The following is a 21117-nucleotide window of genomic DNA, read 5'->3' as shown; positions in this document are numbered from 1 at the left end:
TTTAACTATTTTGTGACAGACTACTTTCTCTACTTTAATAAACATAGCAAAACTGGCACATAAATCTCATGTTGTGGTTTTCTGTCAGCTTGCTTATATAGTTATGAATTGATAATAATGTAGATAATAGAAAGAGTTGATGAGGTTCAGTTTAAGACCATTAACGCTAATAAAGTAACACCTGTGACCATCAGCAATGTGATGCCCTGGATTTTAGTTCTGACATTATTGCCAGGGTTGCCAAATCCTTGGTTTTCCATGAAATTGGGCTACTTTAACAATGTTGCCGCGGGTTGTTTTTCATGTCCACGTGTGACCCCAATAATGTGATATTTAACCCCTTAAATGCTAGTTTTACCAGGGGAACCCACCCAAAAATTATATCTTACTCCCTGGAATGTTATTGGACTAGTTTTGGGCTAGTTTTGAGTAGCAACTGGGCAGACTTTGTTGTGAAACCTGGCAACCCTGATTATTGCAGTTAAAGGAATATATTACCCAAAAATGAAAATTTGCTGAAAATGTACTCAGGCCTTGTAAATGTAGATGAGGATTTTTATTATTTTTTTTTTTTGTCGGAACAGATCTGGAGAAATTTAGCATTACATCACTTGCTCACCTCTACAGTGAATGGGTGCCGTCAGAATGAGAGTCCAAATAGCTGATTAAAAACAACACAAAAATCCACACAACTCCAGTCCATCAATTTAGTCTTGTGAAGTGAAAAGCTGCTTGTTTGTAAGAAACAAATGTATCATTAAGACGTTTTTAATTTTAAACCATAACTCCTGACCAAAATACCAGTCCATAATAATGCATCCTCCAGTGAACAAGTACATCCCCTGTTGTCCACTCTCATCAAAATCCACCAACATATTTGTTTAGAACTATTTTTGCTTGTAAACAGTTCTCGTTCTGCGCGTATTTCTCTCCTGATTCAGACAAGTCGACTCTTTCAGAAGAAAGCAATATTACGGTTAGACTCGTATTTTAGCTGGAAGCAGCAATTTGAAGTTAAAATGCCTTAATAATTGATTTGTTTATTACAAACATGCAACTTTTCACTTTACAAAACTTCTGTGATGTTGTATTGTGATGTTTTTATCAGCTGTTTAGTCTCTCTGACGGCACCCATTCGCTGCTGAGGATCCATTGGTGAGCAAGTCACATAATGTTAAATTTCTTCAAATCTATTCAGGTGAAGAAATAAACTTATCCTTATTTTGGTTGGCCTGAGGGCAAATACACTTCCAGCAAATTTTAATTTTTGGATGAAGTGTTCCTTGAAAAAAAAAGTGCATGATCTATTTAGTGTGTATTCATTTGATTGCAGTTGTTATGTTATATGCATTGTGATATGTTTTGTCCTTGTCTATTGTGTAACAATAATGTCAGGAAAAGTCTTTTGGATTTACGTGTTGTTTTTTATGAGTCTTATTTTCCATTTGAACTGTAAAGTTAGTAAGGCCGTATTGTGTAAGTGTGAGTGTGTCTATAGAGCTCTAAAAGCAGGAGGAGGTAAGAAGCTTTGAGTGGCAGGCGGTCCTATGGAAGTGCTCACCGAGAGGCCGGCCCTTCGCAGGATTAAATGGGATAGAAAGGGATTACAATCTGAATTTCCAGAGACATTTTATAGTAAAATCACATGCATGATGACAAGCCAGAAACAGAAGATCACCTTAACATAAAGCTAAACTGACAAGATGCTCCACAGCTACCTGCTCTAAACGTAAGATGAAGAAGCGTCAGTGTGAACTGGAGCAAGACAGCGGCAGGAGGTAAGTGCGGCATCGTAATCTAATCTTCACATGACGGCCTCTTGACCTGCTTTTGTAACAGTACAGAGTACAGAGATCACAGTCGATGTGTAATTTCATTCTTAAAATGGATTAAACCTATTTTTCCAGATGACTTCTATTTAAGATATTCTAATTATACAGTTGTAAATGACCTGTATAACAAATTACTCTGACTGACTATTGTATTATGTTATGTTATATATAACATATCTCCAGAATAATAAAGTAAACAAGTTTCTTATTAAGCAGGTGTATTTTTCATTATAAAAGGAATATTTTATTATATATTCAGTTTTACAGTTTTATTGAAGTTTGAAACATAAAATTAAATTAAATAAAACGACAAGTTAAAGCTATTATAATTTTATTTTTTTAAAACATTGTGATCAGCTAAATGGCCCTGGCCCTGCCAGATTTACACTCATAAATCATGATTTATAATTCTGCAGCCGAAATGCAGATTGTGCCCTGGTACTTTCAACATTTATTTGTTTTACAGGACTGCAGTGATCTAATGAACAGAGACGTTTGTCATGCGGCAATCAATGGAGGAGGAACCAGTGACACATCCTGGACATGATGACACTGGTACATCTTTTTGCACACAGTAGATTAAATGAGTTCTGTGTATTTGCATTGACATGCACAGTGTTATAATATCAAGTCAAATGCTACAGAATTCTGAAAGTCTTGTTCTCTTTCTCAGATGTAGGTCTGGCTCAGATTTTGGCAGAAGTGGTAGAGGAAGTGAGACTGTCCGTAGACAGAGATATCAACGGTGCTGATCTTCTGTATAGTCTCATCAGTGCTCCTTGGCTTTACTCTCTTCTCAGGGTAAGCCATGCTCATTCATACACTCGTGACTATGTTTTACACTAGATTTCTCCTATATCTAGTCTTGACATTATCGCAGGGCAGGTCATTGGACTCTGTCTGCACATAAAGGATTTGTTATTTCCTGTAGGTGTATGAGTGTCTGGTGCAACACAGTCAAGATGCCCCAAGCCCGTACCTGCCTTATTCCTCGAGACTATCTCAGGAGGTCAGTCAATGCATTTTATTATTGGGGGTCATGAAGTGCCTTTTTTTATTATTTTGTACTGCTCTCTGAGGTCCACGTATAATGTTATCATAAATTAGAACTAATAGGCTATTTTCTGTCCTGTTTTGACCCCCCTCGTCAGAACGCTCTGTTTGAGTAGGCGTGGTGGATTGTAGACTCTGAAGTAAATGCCCACTGCTTTGATTGGCTAACTGTTGTGTATGTTTGACAGCCTACATCCGTCACAGATAGACACTGGTGTGATTTAGGATAAAAATGCATAAATACTCAGTATATCAAATGATCTGTAATAACTGCATCGAACTGTGCTTTGTTTGTGAACAAATTGGTGGGAAAATTAAGTAAACAAAGAAGACTTGTTTGAACATTAGCCTCTCGTTAATTACACTGTATGCACGAATCAGTGGGCAGGGCTAAACAGGCAGTGATAGAGAAGCAGGTGTTGATCTTATGTGGTGGTGGAGGATATATAGCCACACTATTACATCAGAGAGTGGCACATTTCACAAGCTGTCATTTTGGCAGATTGGCTTCAACATAAGATATTTTTAGACTAACGAGAAACATTTGAGTTCTAAAATTTTCAGGATGTTTTTATAGCACAATGACCTCTTATATGTCAAAAGATCAGGGGACTTTTGATTTCTCAGTTCTTGACCCCTTTAAAAGGACTATTTCACAGAGATGTCAAAACCTATTATCTGTCAGTCATCAATCAAATGAAACTGTCATGTCATTAATATAATGTAATATAATATAATATAATATAACTGTCACATTTAATCAATGAAAAATTTATGTTATGCATACTGAAAGTTCATTGTACTAAACCAGAAAAGTTACATGCACTCACTAACTGGTTAGATTAAGCGGAACTGCAAAAGACTGAGTATCAGCAGATTTAATTTTCCCAGCATGCTTTGCTTCAGACTGTTAAAGAAGGCTAAATATTGAAATTAAGTGTTATTTTGTATTTTTGCACATTAAAGGAGAAGTCCACTATCAGAACAAAAATTTACAGATAACACTCACCCCCTTGTCATCCAAGATGTTTGTGTCTTTTTTTTCTTCAGCCGTAAAGAAATTATGTTTTTTGTGGAAAACATTTCAGGATTAATGGACTGATATGGTGCCCTGATTTTGAACTTCCAAAATGCAGTTTACAATGCGGCTTTAAACGATCCCAAATGCAGTTGTAAACGATCCCAGCAGAGGAAGAAGGGTCTTATCTAGCAAAACGATCGGTTCTTTTAATTTAAAAATTTTTAATAATTTTTCATCTCAAACACTCCTCTTGTCTTGCTCTCCCTGAACTCTGTGTATTCTGACTCAAGACTGGGTATGTCGAAAAACTCCAATTGTATTTTCTCCCTCAACTTTAAAAATCATTTCAAAATCATCCTACATCGCTGCAGAAGTACCGACCCAGTCTTTGCACAGTGAACATACAAAGATCAAACACCCTTAAGAAAAAGGTAAAACAGCGATATAGGGCGATTTTGAAGTTGAGGGAGAACATGAGATGGGAGTTTTTCACATACCCTAACTGTCATGAACCAGAAAAAACAGTTCAGGCAGAGTAAGACAAGACGAGCATTTGACATTAAAAAGTATATAAATTGTATTATTTTTATTAAATAACCAATCGTTACGCTAGATAAGACCCTTCTTCCTCGGCTGGGATCATTTACAACCGCATTTGGGATCGTTTGAAGCCGCATTTAAACTGCACTTTGGAAGTTCAAAATTGGGGCACCATACGAGTCCATTATACAGAGAAAAATCCTGAAATGTTTCCCTCAAAAGACATAATTTTTTTATGGCTGAAGAAAGAAAGACATGAACATCTTGGATGACAAGGGGGTGAGTACATTATCTGTAAATTTTTGTTCTGGAAGTGGACTTCTCCTTTAATGCTAAACAATACACCACATTACAGTGATAGCATCTGTAATTACATTAATTACATAGTCTCTATAAATTACATGTGTGTTTGTGCTATTGCTATCCATCTAGCTATAGGTTAACTGATTTTGTTTTGTACAGATTAGCTATATTTCAGGCCCACAACGTATTTATTTATTTTATTTAGTATTAAGGCATGAAACCATTAAAACAATGTAAAGTTTAAAAAGTGAACTTCATTTAAAGCAGTCGGTTTGACTTACCTTAAAGGGATCATGACATGAGAAATCAAAATTGCCCTTATCTTTTGGCATATAATAGGTCTTTAATAGGTGTGGTTTAAACAGCTCATTCGCCTCACTGTACAGATATCAGAAAGATCCCAGCGTAAGGAATAAGTGGATAGTATGTCTATATATGCCATATTTATATACAGGATTGATTAGAGCATTTTATTTTGTAAACGAGGCGGTGTTATGGAGAGTTCACAAAGAAACGTTTGTTGAAAGATGAAGCAGAACTAGATCTGACTGCAGGTGCATCACAAACAGTAAGTAAATGATTTCATAATGCTTTGGAAATGGCTGGGGGTTTTTTGGATCATGTTGTCAAAACACCCACATGCAATAGCGAGGGGGCGTTGATACTGTTTCCCATGCAATGACATTAGCCAATAATAACAGTGGCCGATTATGTCAGTGTATGATTCATTGTGAAACCACTGAGTATATTCCAATGATGATATAAGTACTATAGTATGTCTTCTTAAGTCATACATAAGGGCGAGAAAATGATGAAAATGGTTTCATTTCCAGGTGAAGTAATCTTGTCAGCCTCTATTTTCTTTTCATCAACACTCTTCTGCTGTTCCACAGGTTATGGCCAGTGTGCGAGGACTGGCTGCTCCCTCCTCTGAGGCACAAGAACTTTATATTTTGCTGAAATACCCTCATATACAGGTTAGAGTCTTGCAGTTATTACTACTACAACAATTTCATTATGGTGCATTTATTTAAATGTATTATTATTATGTATTTTTCCCTAGGCTTTGCTCTCTGCTCATGATTCTGTGGCCCAGAAGGACTACGGTCCAGTGCTGCCGCCCCTTCCTGACAACCTGCCTTACAATGAGGAGGCCATCAGGATTGTTTGCCTTGTAAAGAATAAACAGCCTCTGGTGAGCATCACATAATAAATAGCACTGCAATTTCAGATATGTTAGTAAACAGCTTAGCTGTAATCCCACTCAAATGTCCCTCGTTGCACTACAGTGCAATATGATGTAAAGGGTATATGGCATTAAATATTTTTTCTCATCTATGGTAAGAGCTGTATGGTTACGTAATAATGGGTTTTAAATCCTATTGAAATCAGATGTTTGAGTCTTATTTTAGTACATAAATACAAATCCCACCGATCCTACCGCTGAGTTTAAACTTCAGTGTGTTAGGATCACGGTGCTGTGTTAATCCACAATGCTGCTTATGACATTTTGATAAAATAAATAATAAAACATGCATGGATGAATTGTTAGACCACTAACATTTAGCAATTAAAAATAAAATTTAGCATTTAGAAAATAGATGATACCACTGATTTTAAACTTCATTGTGTTCATTCTTATGCTGTGTTATAAACTACAATGCTGCTTATTCCTAGATAGATATTACAGTGAAATGAAAAAGAGTAACACTTTATTTTACAGTCTCCATGTTATGTCCCATACATTATAAATAATTACATGCATCTAACTAAACCAAATCATAATCCTACCCCTAGCGTAAGTACAAGTACATCTCAATAAATTAGAATGTCATGGAAAAGTTCATTTATTTCTGTAATTCAACTCAGATTGTGAAACTCGCGTATTAAATACATTCAGTGCACACAGACTGAAGTAGTTTAAGTCTTTGGTTCTTTTAATTGTGATGATTTTGGCTCACATTTAACAAAAACCTACCAATTCACTATCTCAACTAATCAGAATACTTCATAAGACCAATACATTTTTTAATTTTAGTGAATTGTTGGCCTTCTGGAAAGTATGTTCATTTACTGTATATGTACTCAATACTTGGTAGGGGCTCCTTTTGCTTTAATTACTTAATTCGGCGTGGCATGGAGGTGATCAGTCTGTGGCACTGCTGAGGTGGTTGGAAGCCCAGGTTTCTTTGACAGTGGCCTTCAGCTCATCTGCATTTTTTGGTCTCTTGTTTCTCATTTTCCTCTTGACAATACCCCATAGATTCTCTATGGGGTTCAGGTCTGGTGAGTTTGCTGGCCAGTCAAGCACACCAACACCATGGTCATTTAACTATTGGTGTGGGCAGGTGCCAAATTCTGCTGGAAAATGAAATCAGCATCTTTAAAAAAACTGGTCAGCTGAAGGAAGCATGAAGTGCTCTACAATTTCTTGGTAAACGGGTGCAGTGACTTTGGTTTTCAAAAAACACAGTGGACCAACACCAGCAGATGACATTGCACCCCAAATCATCACAGACTGTGGAAACTTAACACTGGACTTCAAGCAACTTGGGCTATGAGCTTCTCCACCCTTCCTCCAGACTCTAGGACCTTGGTTTCTAAATGAAATACAAAACGTAATCTCATCTGAAAAGAGGACTTTGGACCACTGGGCAACAGTCAATTTCTTCTTCTCCTTAACCCAGGTAAGACGCCTCTGACGTTGTCTGTGGTTCAGGAGTGGCTTAACAAAAGGAATACGACAATTGTAGCCAAATTCCTTGACCCGTCTGTGTGTGGTGGCTCTTGATGCCTTGACCCCAGCCTCAGTCCATTCCTTGTGAAGTTCACCCAAATTCTTGAATTGATTTTTGCTTGACAAGCCTCTCAAGGCTGCGGTTCTTTCGGTTGGTTGTGCATCTTTTTCTTCCACACTTTTTGCTTTCACTCAACTTTCTGTTAACATGCTTGGATACAGCACTCTGTGAACAGCCAGCTTCTTTGGCAATGAATAATTGTGGCTTACCCTCTTTGTGAAGGGTGTCAATGAGTGTCTTCTGGACAACTGTCAGATCAGCAGTCTTCCCCATGATTGTGTAGCCTAGTGAACCAAACTGAGAGACCATTTTGAAGGCTCAGGAAACCTTTGCAGGTGTTTTGAGTTGATTAGCTGATTGGCATCTCACCATATTCTAATTTGTTGAGATAGTGAATTGGTGGGTTTTTGTTAAATGTAAGCCAAAGTCATCACAATTAAAAGAACCAAAGACTTAAACTACTTCAGTCTGTGTGCATTGAATTTAATACATGAGTTTCACAATTTGAGTTGAATTACTGAAATAAATGAACTTTTCCACGACATTCTAATTTATTGAGATGCACCTGTATAAGTTGTCAGTTAATATTACTCAGTACTTAAATGTATACTTATACTGTAACAAGGATACCTTAAATTAAAAGTGTAACTGGAAAAAGTATGTTGACAGGCATTTTCTAAAAAAGATGTAGCTCATAAGGGTGCAAATTCTACCAAATGTAACCCTGGATCACAAAACCAGTCATAAGGGTCAATTTTGGGAAACTGGCAGCTGAATAAATACACTTTCCATTGATGTATGGTTTGTTAGGATAGGACAATATTTGGCTGAGATACAACTATTTGAAAATCTCCAATCTAAAGGTGCAAAAAATTTAAAGTTGTCCACATAAAGTTCTTAGCAATGCATATTAATAATCAAAAATTACATTTTGATATATTTACGGTAGGAAATTTACAAAATATCTTCATGGAACATGATCTTTACTTAATATTAATGATTTTTGGCATAAAAGAAAAATCAATAATTTTGAAGCATACAGTGTATTTTTGGCTATTGCTACCCGTGCAACTTATGACTGGCTTTGTGGTCCAAGGTCACAAATAATAGTAAAAATATTTAGCTGTGCCTTATTTAATGGTGTCCTTGTTACAGTGTAATTATACATTTAAATACTGAGTAATAATAGTTAACTACATGAGCTTATTATGTGGTTAGGGTTAGGATAAGGTTGTGGTATAAGGTTAGTTGCATGTGATTATGCAACTAAATGTAACGTGTAACAAGGGCACAGTAAAATAAAGTGTTACCAAATATTTATTTGACTGTCCAACAAGCGCAAAGATAAAGTGATGTTTTTAATGAACATATGTAAAATTTCAATGCTATGGTAAGTCTATGAAACCAATATGACTCAAGTGTGAAGCTATTGAAGAACTTAAGAGTAGCATCTAGTTTGTTTGTCTTGGCTTGAAGCTAGTTTTTCTTCACTGAAGCTTTAACTCAAATCAATATTTTGGTCTATTTATTTACTTTTGTGGAAGGTAGAAGCATAACAAGCAGTATAATGTATATCCAATAGGTTGTTGTTTCAAAATAATCCCATTCAGGGAGTTAACTTCTGGTTTTAGCCAACATCTGGTTCCACCCTAATAAAGACACAGCTTATTTTGTCATTGCAACAGAATGTGCTTTTGCTCAACTCTTATTTTGCCATTTTGTAAGATCCCAAGATTTTTCGTGGTCTAATATTTGTTAGTTAGCATTCTCATCCTGTTTTCTCACTTATAAGTGTGTCAAAGAGGGAAAGCCCAGTTACTGGAACAGCCTTAGGCGACTCACAGTGGAGAAACTGGCTTTAGCCAGGCGTTTCGGCTCAGTGGAACAGAGTCTCCTGGGGTCTGCAGGCGGTCTGTCGTCATCCTCCACCGCTCTGCTGTCCTCTATACCCTCAGGACAGCCGCACTCACTGCCCAGGTATCAGTCCACCATGAGCTGTGACCTTTGCTGCCAAACTGCCCATCTTTCGGGAGGAGGTCTGAACCTTTCAGCTCCAGCCGTTTATGACTCTGTGGTTATGGGTAAGGCTCATCATATCACAGAGACACTTACTGCTGGCCTTGATGTGTTTAATTGTGAAACCAAACTAATCTATACTATTTTGTCCTTCATAACTTAAAGATAACTGTACAGATGGTGTAGAAACCCTAGTGGAAGATCAACACCATACATGCACAGCTTGCACCACCTCATCTCTTGCCTACCCACGCTCATGCTGCCCACTTGGATGTGGCCTCCATTCCCAGACAGCCCTCTCCAGCCCTCTACTTCAGCGACACCACTCCATAGATGCCACCCGCTCTTCTCATCCAGCTCTGGTGTTCACGAAGCAACACAGCCTGGATGAGCTGAGGTCAACCGTTCATACCGTTGCCAGCAGTATGGACCAGAGCACCAGCGATGCTAGAGATCTCAGGCAGAAGATGGCAGAGGTAACAGAGAAAATGACAGACAATGTGGAAGAAAACGCCCAGGCTTTGAGTCTGTTGGTGAAAGTGGTGGACAAACTACAGGGTCTTATTATAGCCAGCAAATCTCCAGAAGTGACTTCCAGACCCCAACACGTTTCAAAAATGGCAAGTGGACCCAACTTGCCTGGCCAGCCAGTTGCGTCAGCCAAGCAATCTTTCAGAAACGCTCCTTGTGTTTCATCCTCCTCCTCTTCCTCCTCTTCTCTAAACTGCAGCATGGATGTGCCTTATGTAGCACCACAATGCAACTACTACAAGACTTCATCATGCCAGACCAGAAACAGGCTGGTAACACCAGGAAGTAAAACTAAACAGACTTCCCTATCAAACAGTTTGACGGCCTCCACTCCTAACGGTGACTGTAATACAATACCATGCCTCTCTAGCAAGAAGAAAAAGTTGAAGATGAGGAAATAAGAGTGACTGTGTTCCCACTTCTCTCTCCTCACTTTGCTGAAATTGCTGGTTTTGATTTTACCGAATCCTGAGATGACGTTCGCTACAATGGAACTACATGACAAACAGGCAATTACTTGATCTTAATGTATCTCTTGTTCATCCCATCCATACTCAAGATCCATGGAACAATTCATTGATTGCTGCTTGTTAACATTGTTTAAGAGTATCAAAATTCCTTGCCTTCAAATAAAACACTTCTACATTCTACGTTCTTCATCTGAAGCTCATTCATCAACCCTTTGTGTCTTTCCCATAAGTTCCTCTTTGACCTCTGTAACACTTTTAGTTCAGGTCAAGTCAGTCATGTTTCTGGTCATCTCTGTTCTGAGATGACCGGATTCCGCAATCTCATTACCACAGTGTCCGTCCTCCTAATATTTCATCATAACATGATCTCCATTACACCCACAGCCTCCCTCCACTCATGTGCAGCAGCAAGATCTTCTGGGGGACTCACCATGTTGTAATGGACAACCGTCTAGTTGACCATTCTTGTCTGTTTTCCTATTTTTAGGGGGCAACTATTAGGAAGAATGAAAAAACAGGGAACATCTTTATTGCAAGGGTGATACGTGGAGGACTGGCAGACCGCAGTGGTGAGTAACCTGTTGAGATGAAACGGAAATAGCACCAATTTTTTTTTCTGAATTGTGATGTACGCACCAATGAAATAGGTTATCGAAAAATGGGTTAGAAAATGGGTTAAAAAATGTATGATGGGCATCTCCTTCTATCCATTGGTTTTGGATTGGATGTCGATTGTAAGAAAGAGGTGGGGTTTAAGCAAACTAAATGACTGGAGAAGTCCAGCATACGTGACCAGAGAAATATCTGTTCTTTCACTGAAGAAATTAATTATGAAATCATATAAGAATTATAAACATGCATGGATGATTCGTTCAGAATAAGGTTGACAACATGCATTTAGAAAATTTCATGCAGAGATTTCATGCAGACTTTGCAGGTGAAGTGTGTATTTCTGAGACATTAATGGAAGAGAAAGTAATCATTTTCATATATTTTTTTTAATAATAGACAAAAAAAAGTTGCCTCCAATGTGTGTTTGTGTTTGTGTGGCTTTGTAGGACTTCTTCATCCTGGCGACAAGCTGGTGGAAGTGAATGGACAGAAAGTTCGGGGACTGCAGCCCGAGCGTGTCATTCAGATGCTGGTAAATTTAAGATTAAAACCTATTTTTGTGTTTCTTACAACCTTTCCCACTCTCTTCCCATTTCATAATATCTAAGACTTTCAAGCCATTCCCTGCTTGTATGATTATTTGTATCCATTCATGCATTATCTCACATTTTATAGGTCCAATCTCAAGGAAATATTCTTTTTAAAGTGATCCCTAATACACCACAACCTACCAACAGCCAACCAGCTGTAAGTGCACTGTAAATATCTTAATAAAGTATTAACTCTCCACTATGCAAACTATTGTTTAATAAATATATTTAAAGGAGAAGTCCACTTCCAGAACAACAGTTCACAAATAATTTACTCACTCCTTTGTCATCCAAGATGTTCATGTCTTTCTGTCTTCAGTCATGAAGAAATTATGGTTTTTGAGGAAAGTATTTCAGGATTTTGCTCTATATAATGGACTTCAAAGGGCTCTAAACGATCCAGGCCGAGGAAGAAGGGTCTTATCTAGCGAAACAATCATTAATTTTTTTTTTGGAAAATAAAATTTTTTATACTTTTTAAGTACAAAAGCTTGTGTAGCACAGGCTCTGAGATGCGCGTTCACGACGCTACGTACTATTGAATCAAGTCAAAGGTCATATGGAACTACAGACCAAGTGTTTACAAAGTGAATGTGCAAAGACTAAGAAAGTGCAAGTGAGTCAAACGCTGTTTACAAACAAAAAGGCACAACGATGCCGGATGATTCTGAAGTTGTAGGTGAAAATAAGATGAAGTTTTTTGACATACTCTACCTTTTTGAGCCGGAGTACACAGATGATGAACTTACACATGATTCGTAGTAGTGATGGGAAGTTCGGATAATTTTACAGAGTCAGACCTTTGAGTCTTGTTCAGCAAAATGGACAAATCTTTTTTTGAGTCATTTCATCCATTTTAGCAAAATCAGCATCACGTGACAGCCCCATAAGATAAATGAACGACTCTAAAAACCCGAAGACTCGAAACAGGTGAACTAATTTCAATACAGAACCTAATAGGATGTTGCGCATGAGCGACTGAACGAATCACTCCCCGAGACGACTCGTTCTTCCCGAGTCACATTAAAGATTCGTTCAAAACAAACAAATCGTTCAAGAACGACCCATCCCTAATTCGTAGCATCGTGGACGCGCATCCCAGAGCCTGTGCTACACGTGCTTTTGTGCTTAAAAAGTATACAAATTTTTATTTTTCAAAAAAACAACAGATTGTTTCACTAGATAAGACCCACCCTTCTTCCTCGGCTGGGATCGTTTAGAGCCCTTTGAAGCTGCATTTAAACTACATTTTGGAAGATCAAAATCAGGGCACCAATAAAGTCCATTACGTGGAGAAAAATCCCAAAATGTTTTCCCCAAAAAACATAATTTCTTTACGACTAAAGACAGAAAGACATGAACATCTTGGATGACAAGGGGGTAAGTAAATTATTTGTAAATTGTTGTTCTGGAAGTGGAGTTCTCCTTTAATAAATGAATGCATTTATTAAATACTGTATGTAGTGAATATCTTTTTTTGTGTTAAAAGAATAACTGAAAGAGAATAAAAGAAAAAAGTGATTGTTAAAAGGGTAGTTCACACAAAAATGAACATTATCCCATAATTTATTCACCCTCAAGCCATCCTAGGTGTATATGACTTTCTTCTTTCAGAAGGAGTTATATTTAAAATTGTCCTGGCTCTTCCAAGCTTCCATAATGGCAGTGAATGGGTGTTGAGATTTTGAAGTCCGATAAAGTGCATTCATCCATCATAAAAAGTACTCCACACAGTTCTGGGGGATTAATGAAGGCCTTCTGTAAAGAATTGTTGTGGTTGCATAAGAAAAAATATCCATTTTTACAACTTTATGAACCACAGTCTCTAAAACTGCTGTGCGCACATTCACCAGAAAGTGGTGTTTCAGCGGATAACACAGGATGTAGGCAAACATGGTGATGAACGCGGAAGTGACAAACATGCAAGTGCAGAGGAGAGAGCAAAACAAAATACAGATCACAAATTAAAAGTACAAAACAAAGATTTGTACAGAAAAATGTTGGAGGATTTTGATATAAGCCAATATATGATATAAGTCTTTTTTGTGAATGCGTGTACAACAGAGATTAGAGTTTATGAAGTTTTAAATATGGATATTTTTCTTAGAAAAACACATCTAGCCTTTATTAACTCCCTGGAGTCATGTGGAGTACTTTTTATGATGAATAGATGCACTTTATTGGACTTCAAAATATCAACACCCATTCACTGCCATTATAAAGCTTGGAAGAGCCAGGACATTTTTTAATATAACTCTGACTGTATTTGTCTGAAAGAAGGAAGTCATATAGACCTATGTCTTGAGGGTGAATAAACCATAGGGTAATTATAATTTTTGGGTGAACTATGCCTTTAAGTAATTGTCTCTGTCTCCCATTAGCTGTATGTGAGAGCCATGGTGGATTACAGTCCTTTGCAAGACCCTGCGATCCCCTGCCCAGATGCAGGCATGGCCTTCAGTAAAGGAGACTTGCTGGAGATTGTTGACCAGAGGGACATCCGATGGTGGCAAGCTAGAAAACTCCACAGTGCCTCATTGTGTTGTGGCCTCATCCCTTCCACTAACCAGTTCAGATAGTCAGTTTTGAATTATGCTAAGTTCTTTCAAAATTACATCATTGATCAATTTTTGAGCAAGACTGATGTTTATTTTCTTTGTTTTGCAGTAAGCAAAGGGAGCTGTGGTGGTCACAACCTTACCAGGCTCACACCTGCATCACACCCTGTACGTTAATAACACACACATACACACAGATGTATGAACTACTGTGCACACTTTAAGATGTTGATTGGCATCATAAGCATCTTAACCCTACCCTCTTGTTACCCTGATCTAATTACTTTAAAGAAGCTTGAAAGTGAGCTGTTCTTGGCATGGTCCTTCCTTCAAGGCTGACTGACTAGTCCTGTCCACCTTGCGCTCAACCGTTAAGGTGAAAGGATAGATAATGTTATTTCTAAACACCAGATTCTTTAGTATTTCCTTCTGAGGATTTAAAGCATTTAAAGTTTGCAAGGTCCCTGTTAAACAGGTCCCTTAACATTTCAGGTACAATCCAGCATGGATTTGCTCAGTGTAATAATGTAGGTAAAACTGTTATATGAGACTAAACCACAATCCTGAAGCTCATGACAAATTATGTTTTAAATGCAAACAGCCTGTTTATTTGATTACCCACAATGTTGCATTAATATTATTAATATATCCACCTTATTCTAGAATGCTGGAAGTAAGCCTATGGACAAGACTTCTGGTGCATTGGTCGCTATAGGGAAGTAATGAGAAGAATAACAATGTGCAGTAAACAGTAAAACTGTTTGCACTACAAACCAGTGTGTTCATAATTAAGATAATACATTAAAATAATATGGTAAGACACACTAATACGCAATAGCAAGCAGCAAAATGAGCTGTTTTGTACAGCTAAAAATAGCTGGACACGGATGAGACTGGAAGCCAGACCCAAAAAAATTTACAAATGGCCACTGTTATAGGAAAAATAAGTTGGATATAAACTGTATTTATCACTAGTCTAATTCTTTGCCATTTTCTTTTTCTTTGGTATCTAAAGTGAGTGCAGCAGATGTTGGTATGTATCTTTTTTTGTCTTTCCACATGTTTTTGTGTTGGTTTATGTTTATAGAATGTTTAAATTTATAATTAAAGTGTGTATTTAAAGTGTACATTTAATATATTTTACTGGGCGAGTGTTGAGTATAACTTTCTTTGTTCTGAAGGAGAAGAGGAGATAGATGAAAACAAATGCATTGAAACAGGTGATTATCCCACTGTATTAATATCTTAATTTATTTAATTTTATTGTGGTAATATATGAAAGCCTATTTCTGCATTGAAAATAAAGCAACTTCTGAAATTCTGTTTATATTTAGAAATTTTGAGTTGACATCTCACTATTTTTTTTTTTTTTTTTTTTTTTTTTTTTTTTTGAGGTTTTGTTTCACAATTTTGCATTTAAATCTCAATTCTGAGAAAGAAACTCTTAATTGCAAGACATAAATTCACAATTCTGAGAAAAAAGGTAGAACTGTGAGATTGTAAAGAGTCACAGTTGTTTTTTTGTTGTTTTATTCCACTGTGGAAACAGGCTTCCATAGTATGGGTTGTATAAACAATTTAACAGTGTTTAATTAATTTATTTGTACTTACAGATGAAGATTTTGAGTTCGGTAGGTAAGTCTTTTCTGAGGAAAGAGCTTTTAATTGAATGAGAGAATCATGTAGATTTGCTGATCTAAAGATTTGTTTTTAAATTGTTGTGGCAATGGTCTTTGTTAATCAACTCTTTGTTTTGTCCAGTGTCAGAGGAGGGTGAAAATGGTGAACACATGCAGGGCTTATATATAGGTATGAAAACTGAATGATAAATTTAAGTGATCAATTTTCATTCGTATGAACATATACACTTCTGTTCAAGTTTGGGATCAGTGAGCCTTGTAAGGTTTTTAAAGAAGTCTCTTATGCTGCATTTATTTGATTAACAATACAGGAAAAACAGTAATATTGCAAAATGTTATTACAATATAAATCAATAGTTTGTATTTAATATACTTTAAAATAAAATGTATTCCTGTGATGCAAAGCTGAATTAAGCCAAGCCATTAGCATAAGCCATTACTCCATTCTTAAGTGTCACATGATCCTTCAGAAATCATTCTGATGTGCTGATTTATTGTTAGAATCATCTATGCATCTGTGTATCCTGTGATACTTTTTTCAAGATTCTTTGATTAATAAAAAATGTAAAAGAACAGCATTTATTCAAATTAGAAATCTTATAATCTTTAACATACCCTTGCTGAATAAAAAGTATTAATTTCTGTCAAAAAAAGAAAGAAGAAAAATGTACTGACCCCATTTGAATGGTAATATATATTGTTAGAAAATATTTCTATTTTCTAATGCTGTCTTTTTAACTTTTTATTCATCAAAGAATCCTGAAAAAATGATCACAGTTTCCAAAAATTATAACAGTTGCAGCACAACTGTTTCCAACATTGATAATAAATCAGCATATTAGAATGACTTTTGAAGGATCATGTGATACTGAATACTGGAGTAATGATGCTGAAAATTCTGCTTTGATCACAGAAATAAATTAGATTTTAATGTATATTAAAATAGATAAACGTTATTTCACAATATTACTTTTTTCTGTATTTTTAAACAAATAAACGCAGCCTTGATGAGCATAAGAAACGTATTCAAAAAAATCTTACTGATCCCAAACTTTTGAACAGCAGCGTACACGTATATGAAAAGTTTATTGTTTGATTGTTTAAATCAGCGGGGTTCCGTCACAGTCTGCGTTTTTGGAGGAGGAAATCATACAGTAAACGAAAGCGGTCATGTTATTCCTGTGGCATCAGCAGTTGCCTTAACACCTCAGCCACCCTTTATGAAGAGGTGCTCCACTACCAACGCCACATAGACGATCCCCCCCGTCTCATTGTGCTTATTGGTATGCTCCTCTGTGTGCAGAGTTATCTCATCCATACACGAACTGACAATAACTATCATTTGGCTCGTTGGCTGATTTTATTTATTTTTTTTTTTCCATTAAAGCCTTTTCTATGTTTTCCACAGGTCCATCAGGAGTGGGTGTAAATGAACTACGCAGGAGGCTAATCAAAATCAACCCTAATACGTACCAGGGACCAATATCTCGTATGTGGTATATTGTGAAAAAACATGTCTTTGTAGAAGTATTTCAAACAAGGCACTGAAACTGTGTTTGGAGAGCTAGGTTTTAAAGAGAGGCTGTGATTTGAAGTTAGCAAATTGTCTGAAATCATTTACAGCTTCTTACATTAACAAAACAATGTGATATTACAACTTGTCTCTCGTTTTGCTTCAGACACAACACGCTCCCAGAAAATGGGTGAGAAGAATGGACGTGAATATCACTTTGTGACCAAGGAAGTGTTTGCGTACATGGTGGTCAATCACAAGTAATCTTAATGTTCATGTTGTAATACTTCAAAAATATATTTAATTGACAATCTGTTTTTGTGATTCAGCTTACTTTGGGGTGTTTTTTTTGTTTTTAACTATATCAAGATTTCTCGAGTATGGAGAGCATAATGGACACATGTACGGCACCAGCTTAGACTCGGTCCAGGATGTTTTGGACAATGGAAAGATATGTGTTATTGACCTTGAACCTCATGTAGGTGTCATTTATAGTTATCAAAACCACACTTCCTATAAGTTTGGTTGCAAACAGTGATGCATATGCACGTGTCTGTTTATTCCAGTGCGTTCATTTAGTCAGAAACAAGAAGCTGAAGCCCTACATCATATTTGTGCGGCCCCCGTCCCCTGCACGCATGAGGCAAACAAGAAAAGACCCGCACTTTCTTGCCAATAGATACATTAAGAGATACTTTTATGTAAGCAATGCATTTGATATTTCTTGTGGTGCTTTTGTTTCTGATAATAGATTGTTAAGCTGCTATGAACATAAGTAAGATGTGTGTTTATGGATTCTGGTTATGACATGTAACACTCTCCCATTGGTTTTCTCAGGATAAGGACTTTGAGGAGATTGAGGAAGCAAGCAGGACTATGGAGGCCAAATATCGACAGTACTTTGACTGCGTGATTGTGAATGATGATCTGCAAGATTCATGCATGGATCTGTTCACGGCTATACAACATGCTCAAGAAGAGCCACAGTGGATTCCTACCAGCTGGTTTGCTCCTGATCATCCATGACCCACAGAAATGCATAAGAACAAACGAGGGAATTTTTTAAACAAAGGCCTTTGGGTGTAGTTTAGGGAAAATGAACTTTCATGTGAACCCTTTTGCTGGTCAACATCAATCGTTTGGACTATCATGGTACATACTAGTACATAGTACATACTGTATACTATAAACACAAATTTAGGCCTTGAGAGTCTTCACTAGATGTCTTACGAGATCTATAGATCTATTTCGGGTTATTTGAACTGTTTACACTAGTGTTTTGTGTTTAAGTTAAATGTAATTTATGTCTAACGAGGACTATCAACTGCATGTATGATGTCAATATATAATGTGATATTTATATATATATTTAGCCTGTGCATAAGTTGAGTTGAAATATTGCCTTGTCAAAATAACTCTCATAAAAGCAATAGAGAAGAAATTGTTTTATTACATTATGAAGTCTATGGCTTACAAGTTTTCCAAGACACTAAAAGTTCCTAGAGACACAGCTGACAGCCTTATAAGTATAAAATGTGTTGTAGGCCTACCTGAAAAACTTTAAAGGCATTAAAGAAAAAACACAATATCATCAAGGGGAATAAACTGTTCAGTCAAGCACTCAGAGGCAACATTTATTAAAGGTTATAAAAAATAAAAGATTCTCTGCTAAATTTGACTTTGGGGGTTGGAAAATTTGGACATGAATGTTTAGAGTCAATTTAATTTTTTTTTTTCCTTCATTTTTTTTAACCATCTTTACATTTTCAGAATCAATCAAATGTGTATTAATAAACTTTCTATAACAGTTTACTGATGGCTTGGTTGAATAAATTAACTTTCGTGGTGTTTTAGATTATAGATTTATTTATTTATAATCAGAAGCCTTGAATTGTAATCTATTTTTTTCATGTTCATAACTATAGTATGGAGGATTTTTTTATTTTTATTTATTTATTTGGTAACACTTTACAATAAGGTTTCATTTGTTAACATTAGTTAATGCATTAACTAACATGAACAAATAATGAACATTACATTTATTACACTATTTATTAATCTTTGTTAATGTTAATAAAAATAGTCATTCACTGTCAGTTCATGTTAGTTCAGAGTGCAGTAGCTAATGTTAACAAGCATAACTTGTGGTTTTAATAATGCATTAGTAAATGCTGTAATTGACATGAACTAAGATTAATAAATGCTGTAGATTGTTAATTCTTAGTTCTTGTTGACTAATATTATGTAATGAACCTTATTGTAAAGTGTTACCATTAATTTATTGCATTAAAAACATACCAATGACATCTTAACACGTCTTAAAAACATTTTTGAATCTACTCATTCATTAAGCATTTCACATATTTTCGTATCATATTATATAACAGTAGCATAAGTCAGCCCCGGCCCCAAAGCTCATTATTGTTGTAAATCACATTACATGACTCTTCACGAGCTGTTTTACTGACGATATAAATGCTTGGAAATAATATTTAACGTTTTCAAGTCATTCATCATTTGTAGCAAAAAAATAAATAAATAAATTAAAAAATGCAAATCACAAATAATAAAAATAATAATAAATAGTTGAAAGTTTGAAGAGTAAAGAGTAAAATATGCATAAATAGCATTTGAAAAGTAACAAAAACGTGGTAAGAGATGCAGTAAAAATGTTTATCGTAAAACAAACAAAAACAATTTAATGTGACAAAAACAAAGGGAATGTAATACTTTTAATAAAAAGAAACTCCTGAGAACCCACCATATATTTACTTAGCTAAATATGATTCCCTTATGACACCACGTGTGGAAGTGTTCTTGGTACTTATGTTGGTATTTATGGCCTACTATGTCAGCAGTGACGGTGAGTACATTCAATTGGAGACATTGCGTATTTATAAAAAAATAAACAAACGGGACGACTTAATATGACGTCATAGAGAGCTGGAACAAAGTGTTCTAAATGACTCTTTTCAAGTCATTTACCTGTTCTCCTCGCGGGCTGACACGCTTGTCTGTTGTAGCTCCGTGGTACTTAATCGCCGGTTTGAGTTTGCACCTAGCTTCACGTGCAGACTCCCTGTCGGTATAGTCGGTATAGTTGCCCCCCTGCCGGACTACGTCGCGGTGTAGGTGAGCAGGGGGGGCCGGGTAGAGTTGTAAATGCCCGGTGTGGTGTAGTGTGTTGTGTGTGGTGGTGGGGGGTGTGACACGGTGATTGACAACAGGAGGGCGAGGTGCTTATTCTCTCTAACCAAATGAGCTTTAATAGTTTAGGTTAATAGTTAAAATAGGTTTATAGCAACCCCACCCGACCCCGCCCTTCATTATTAATGGTTGTTAATCACTGTTAACACCTGCTATAAACCATATTTATAGTAGACAAAAATCAAATGCATATTCGAAGTAATAAGTTCATGATGTTTAATGAAATTCAATAAACTCAGAGCTGAAACTGAATGATTCTTGTGGTGGTGGTGGTGGTGTCTTGATTTAAACACTTTAAAATCATGATTCAAATCCAGCAAAATGTGATGCTGCATCCAAAGACTTAAGTGTGTGTTTAGGTTACATAAACTTGAAAATATAGTAGACAAAATGTTAATTATTTTTCCAAAATAAGAGGGATCATACAAAATGC

At 36.4% G+C, this 21117-nt stretch overlaps 1 protein-coding gene across 1 annotated transcript; it reads left to right on the top strand.

Annotated features, from left to right (window-relative positions):
• The first annotated feature begins 1640 nt into the window (after nucleotides 1-1640).
• mpp4a (MAGUK p55 scaffold protein 4a) lies at nucleotides 1641-19287 on the top strand. Its single transcript, XM_051118475.1, has 21 exons — nucleotides 1641-1778; nucleotides 2299-2387; nucleotides 2506-2633; nucleotides 2764-2841; nucleotides 5643-5726; nucleotides 5813-5944; nucleotides 11052-11133; nucleotides 11623-11708; nucleotides 11852-11923; nucleotides 14148-14344; nucleotides 14434-14492; nucleotides 15340-15357; nucleotides 15506-15544; nucleotides 15938-15955; nucleotides 16086-16133; nucleotides 17074-17247; nucleotides 17373-17453; nucleotides 17644-17737; nucleotides 17847-17955; nucleotides 18044-18178; nucleotides 18315-19287. Exons 2-21 carry the CDS (start codon nucleotides 2333-2335, stop codon nucleotides 18501-18503), a joined length of 1878 nt encoding a protein of 625 aa, XP_050974432.1. The 5' UTR covers nucleotides 1641-1778; nucleotides 2299-2332; the 3' UTR covers nucleotides 18504-19287.
• Nucleotides 19288-21117: the final 1830 nt, after the last annotated feature.

This window comes from Labeo rohita, chromosome 9, assembly GCF_022985175.1.
Source record: "Labeo rohita strain BAU-BD-2019 chromosome 9, IGBB_LRoh.1.0, whole genome shotgun sequence".
In the NCBI taxonomy this organism is placed as follows: Eukaryota; Metazoa; Chordata; class Actinopteri; order Cypriniformes; family Cyprinidae; genus Labeo; species Labeo rohita.
This window is presented reverse-complemented; position numbering and strand designations above follow the sequence as displayed.

What these genes read in the sequence shown, in the direction of transcription:
- mpp4a (XM_051118475.1), top strand. Translation starts at nt 2,333, where the DNA reads ATGCGGCAATCAATGGAGGAGGAACCAGTGACACATCCTGGACATGAT. An exon ending in TGAAATACCCTCATATACAG is followed by an intron (nt 5,727 to 5,812) that starts GTTAGAGTCTTG and finishes ATTTTTCCCTAG; the next exon opens with GCTTTGCTCTCTGCTCATGA. An exon ending in CATGCAGGGCTTATATATAG is followed by an intron (nt 16,134 to 17,073) that starts GTATGAAAACTG and finishes TGTTTAAATCAG; the next exon opens with CGGGGTTCCGTCACAGTCTG.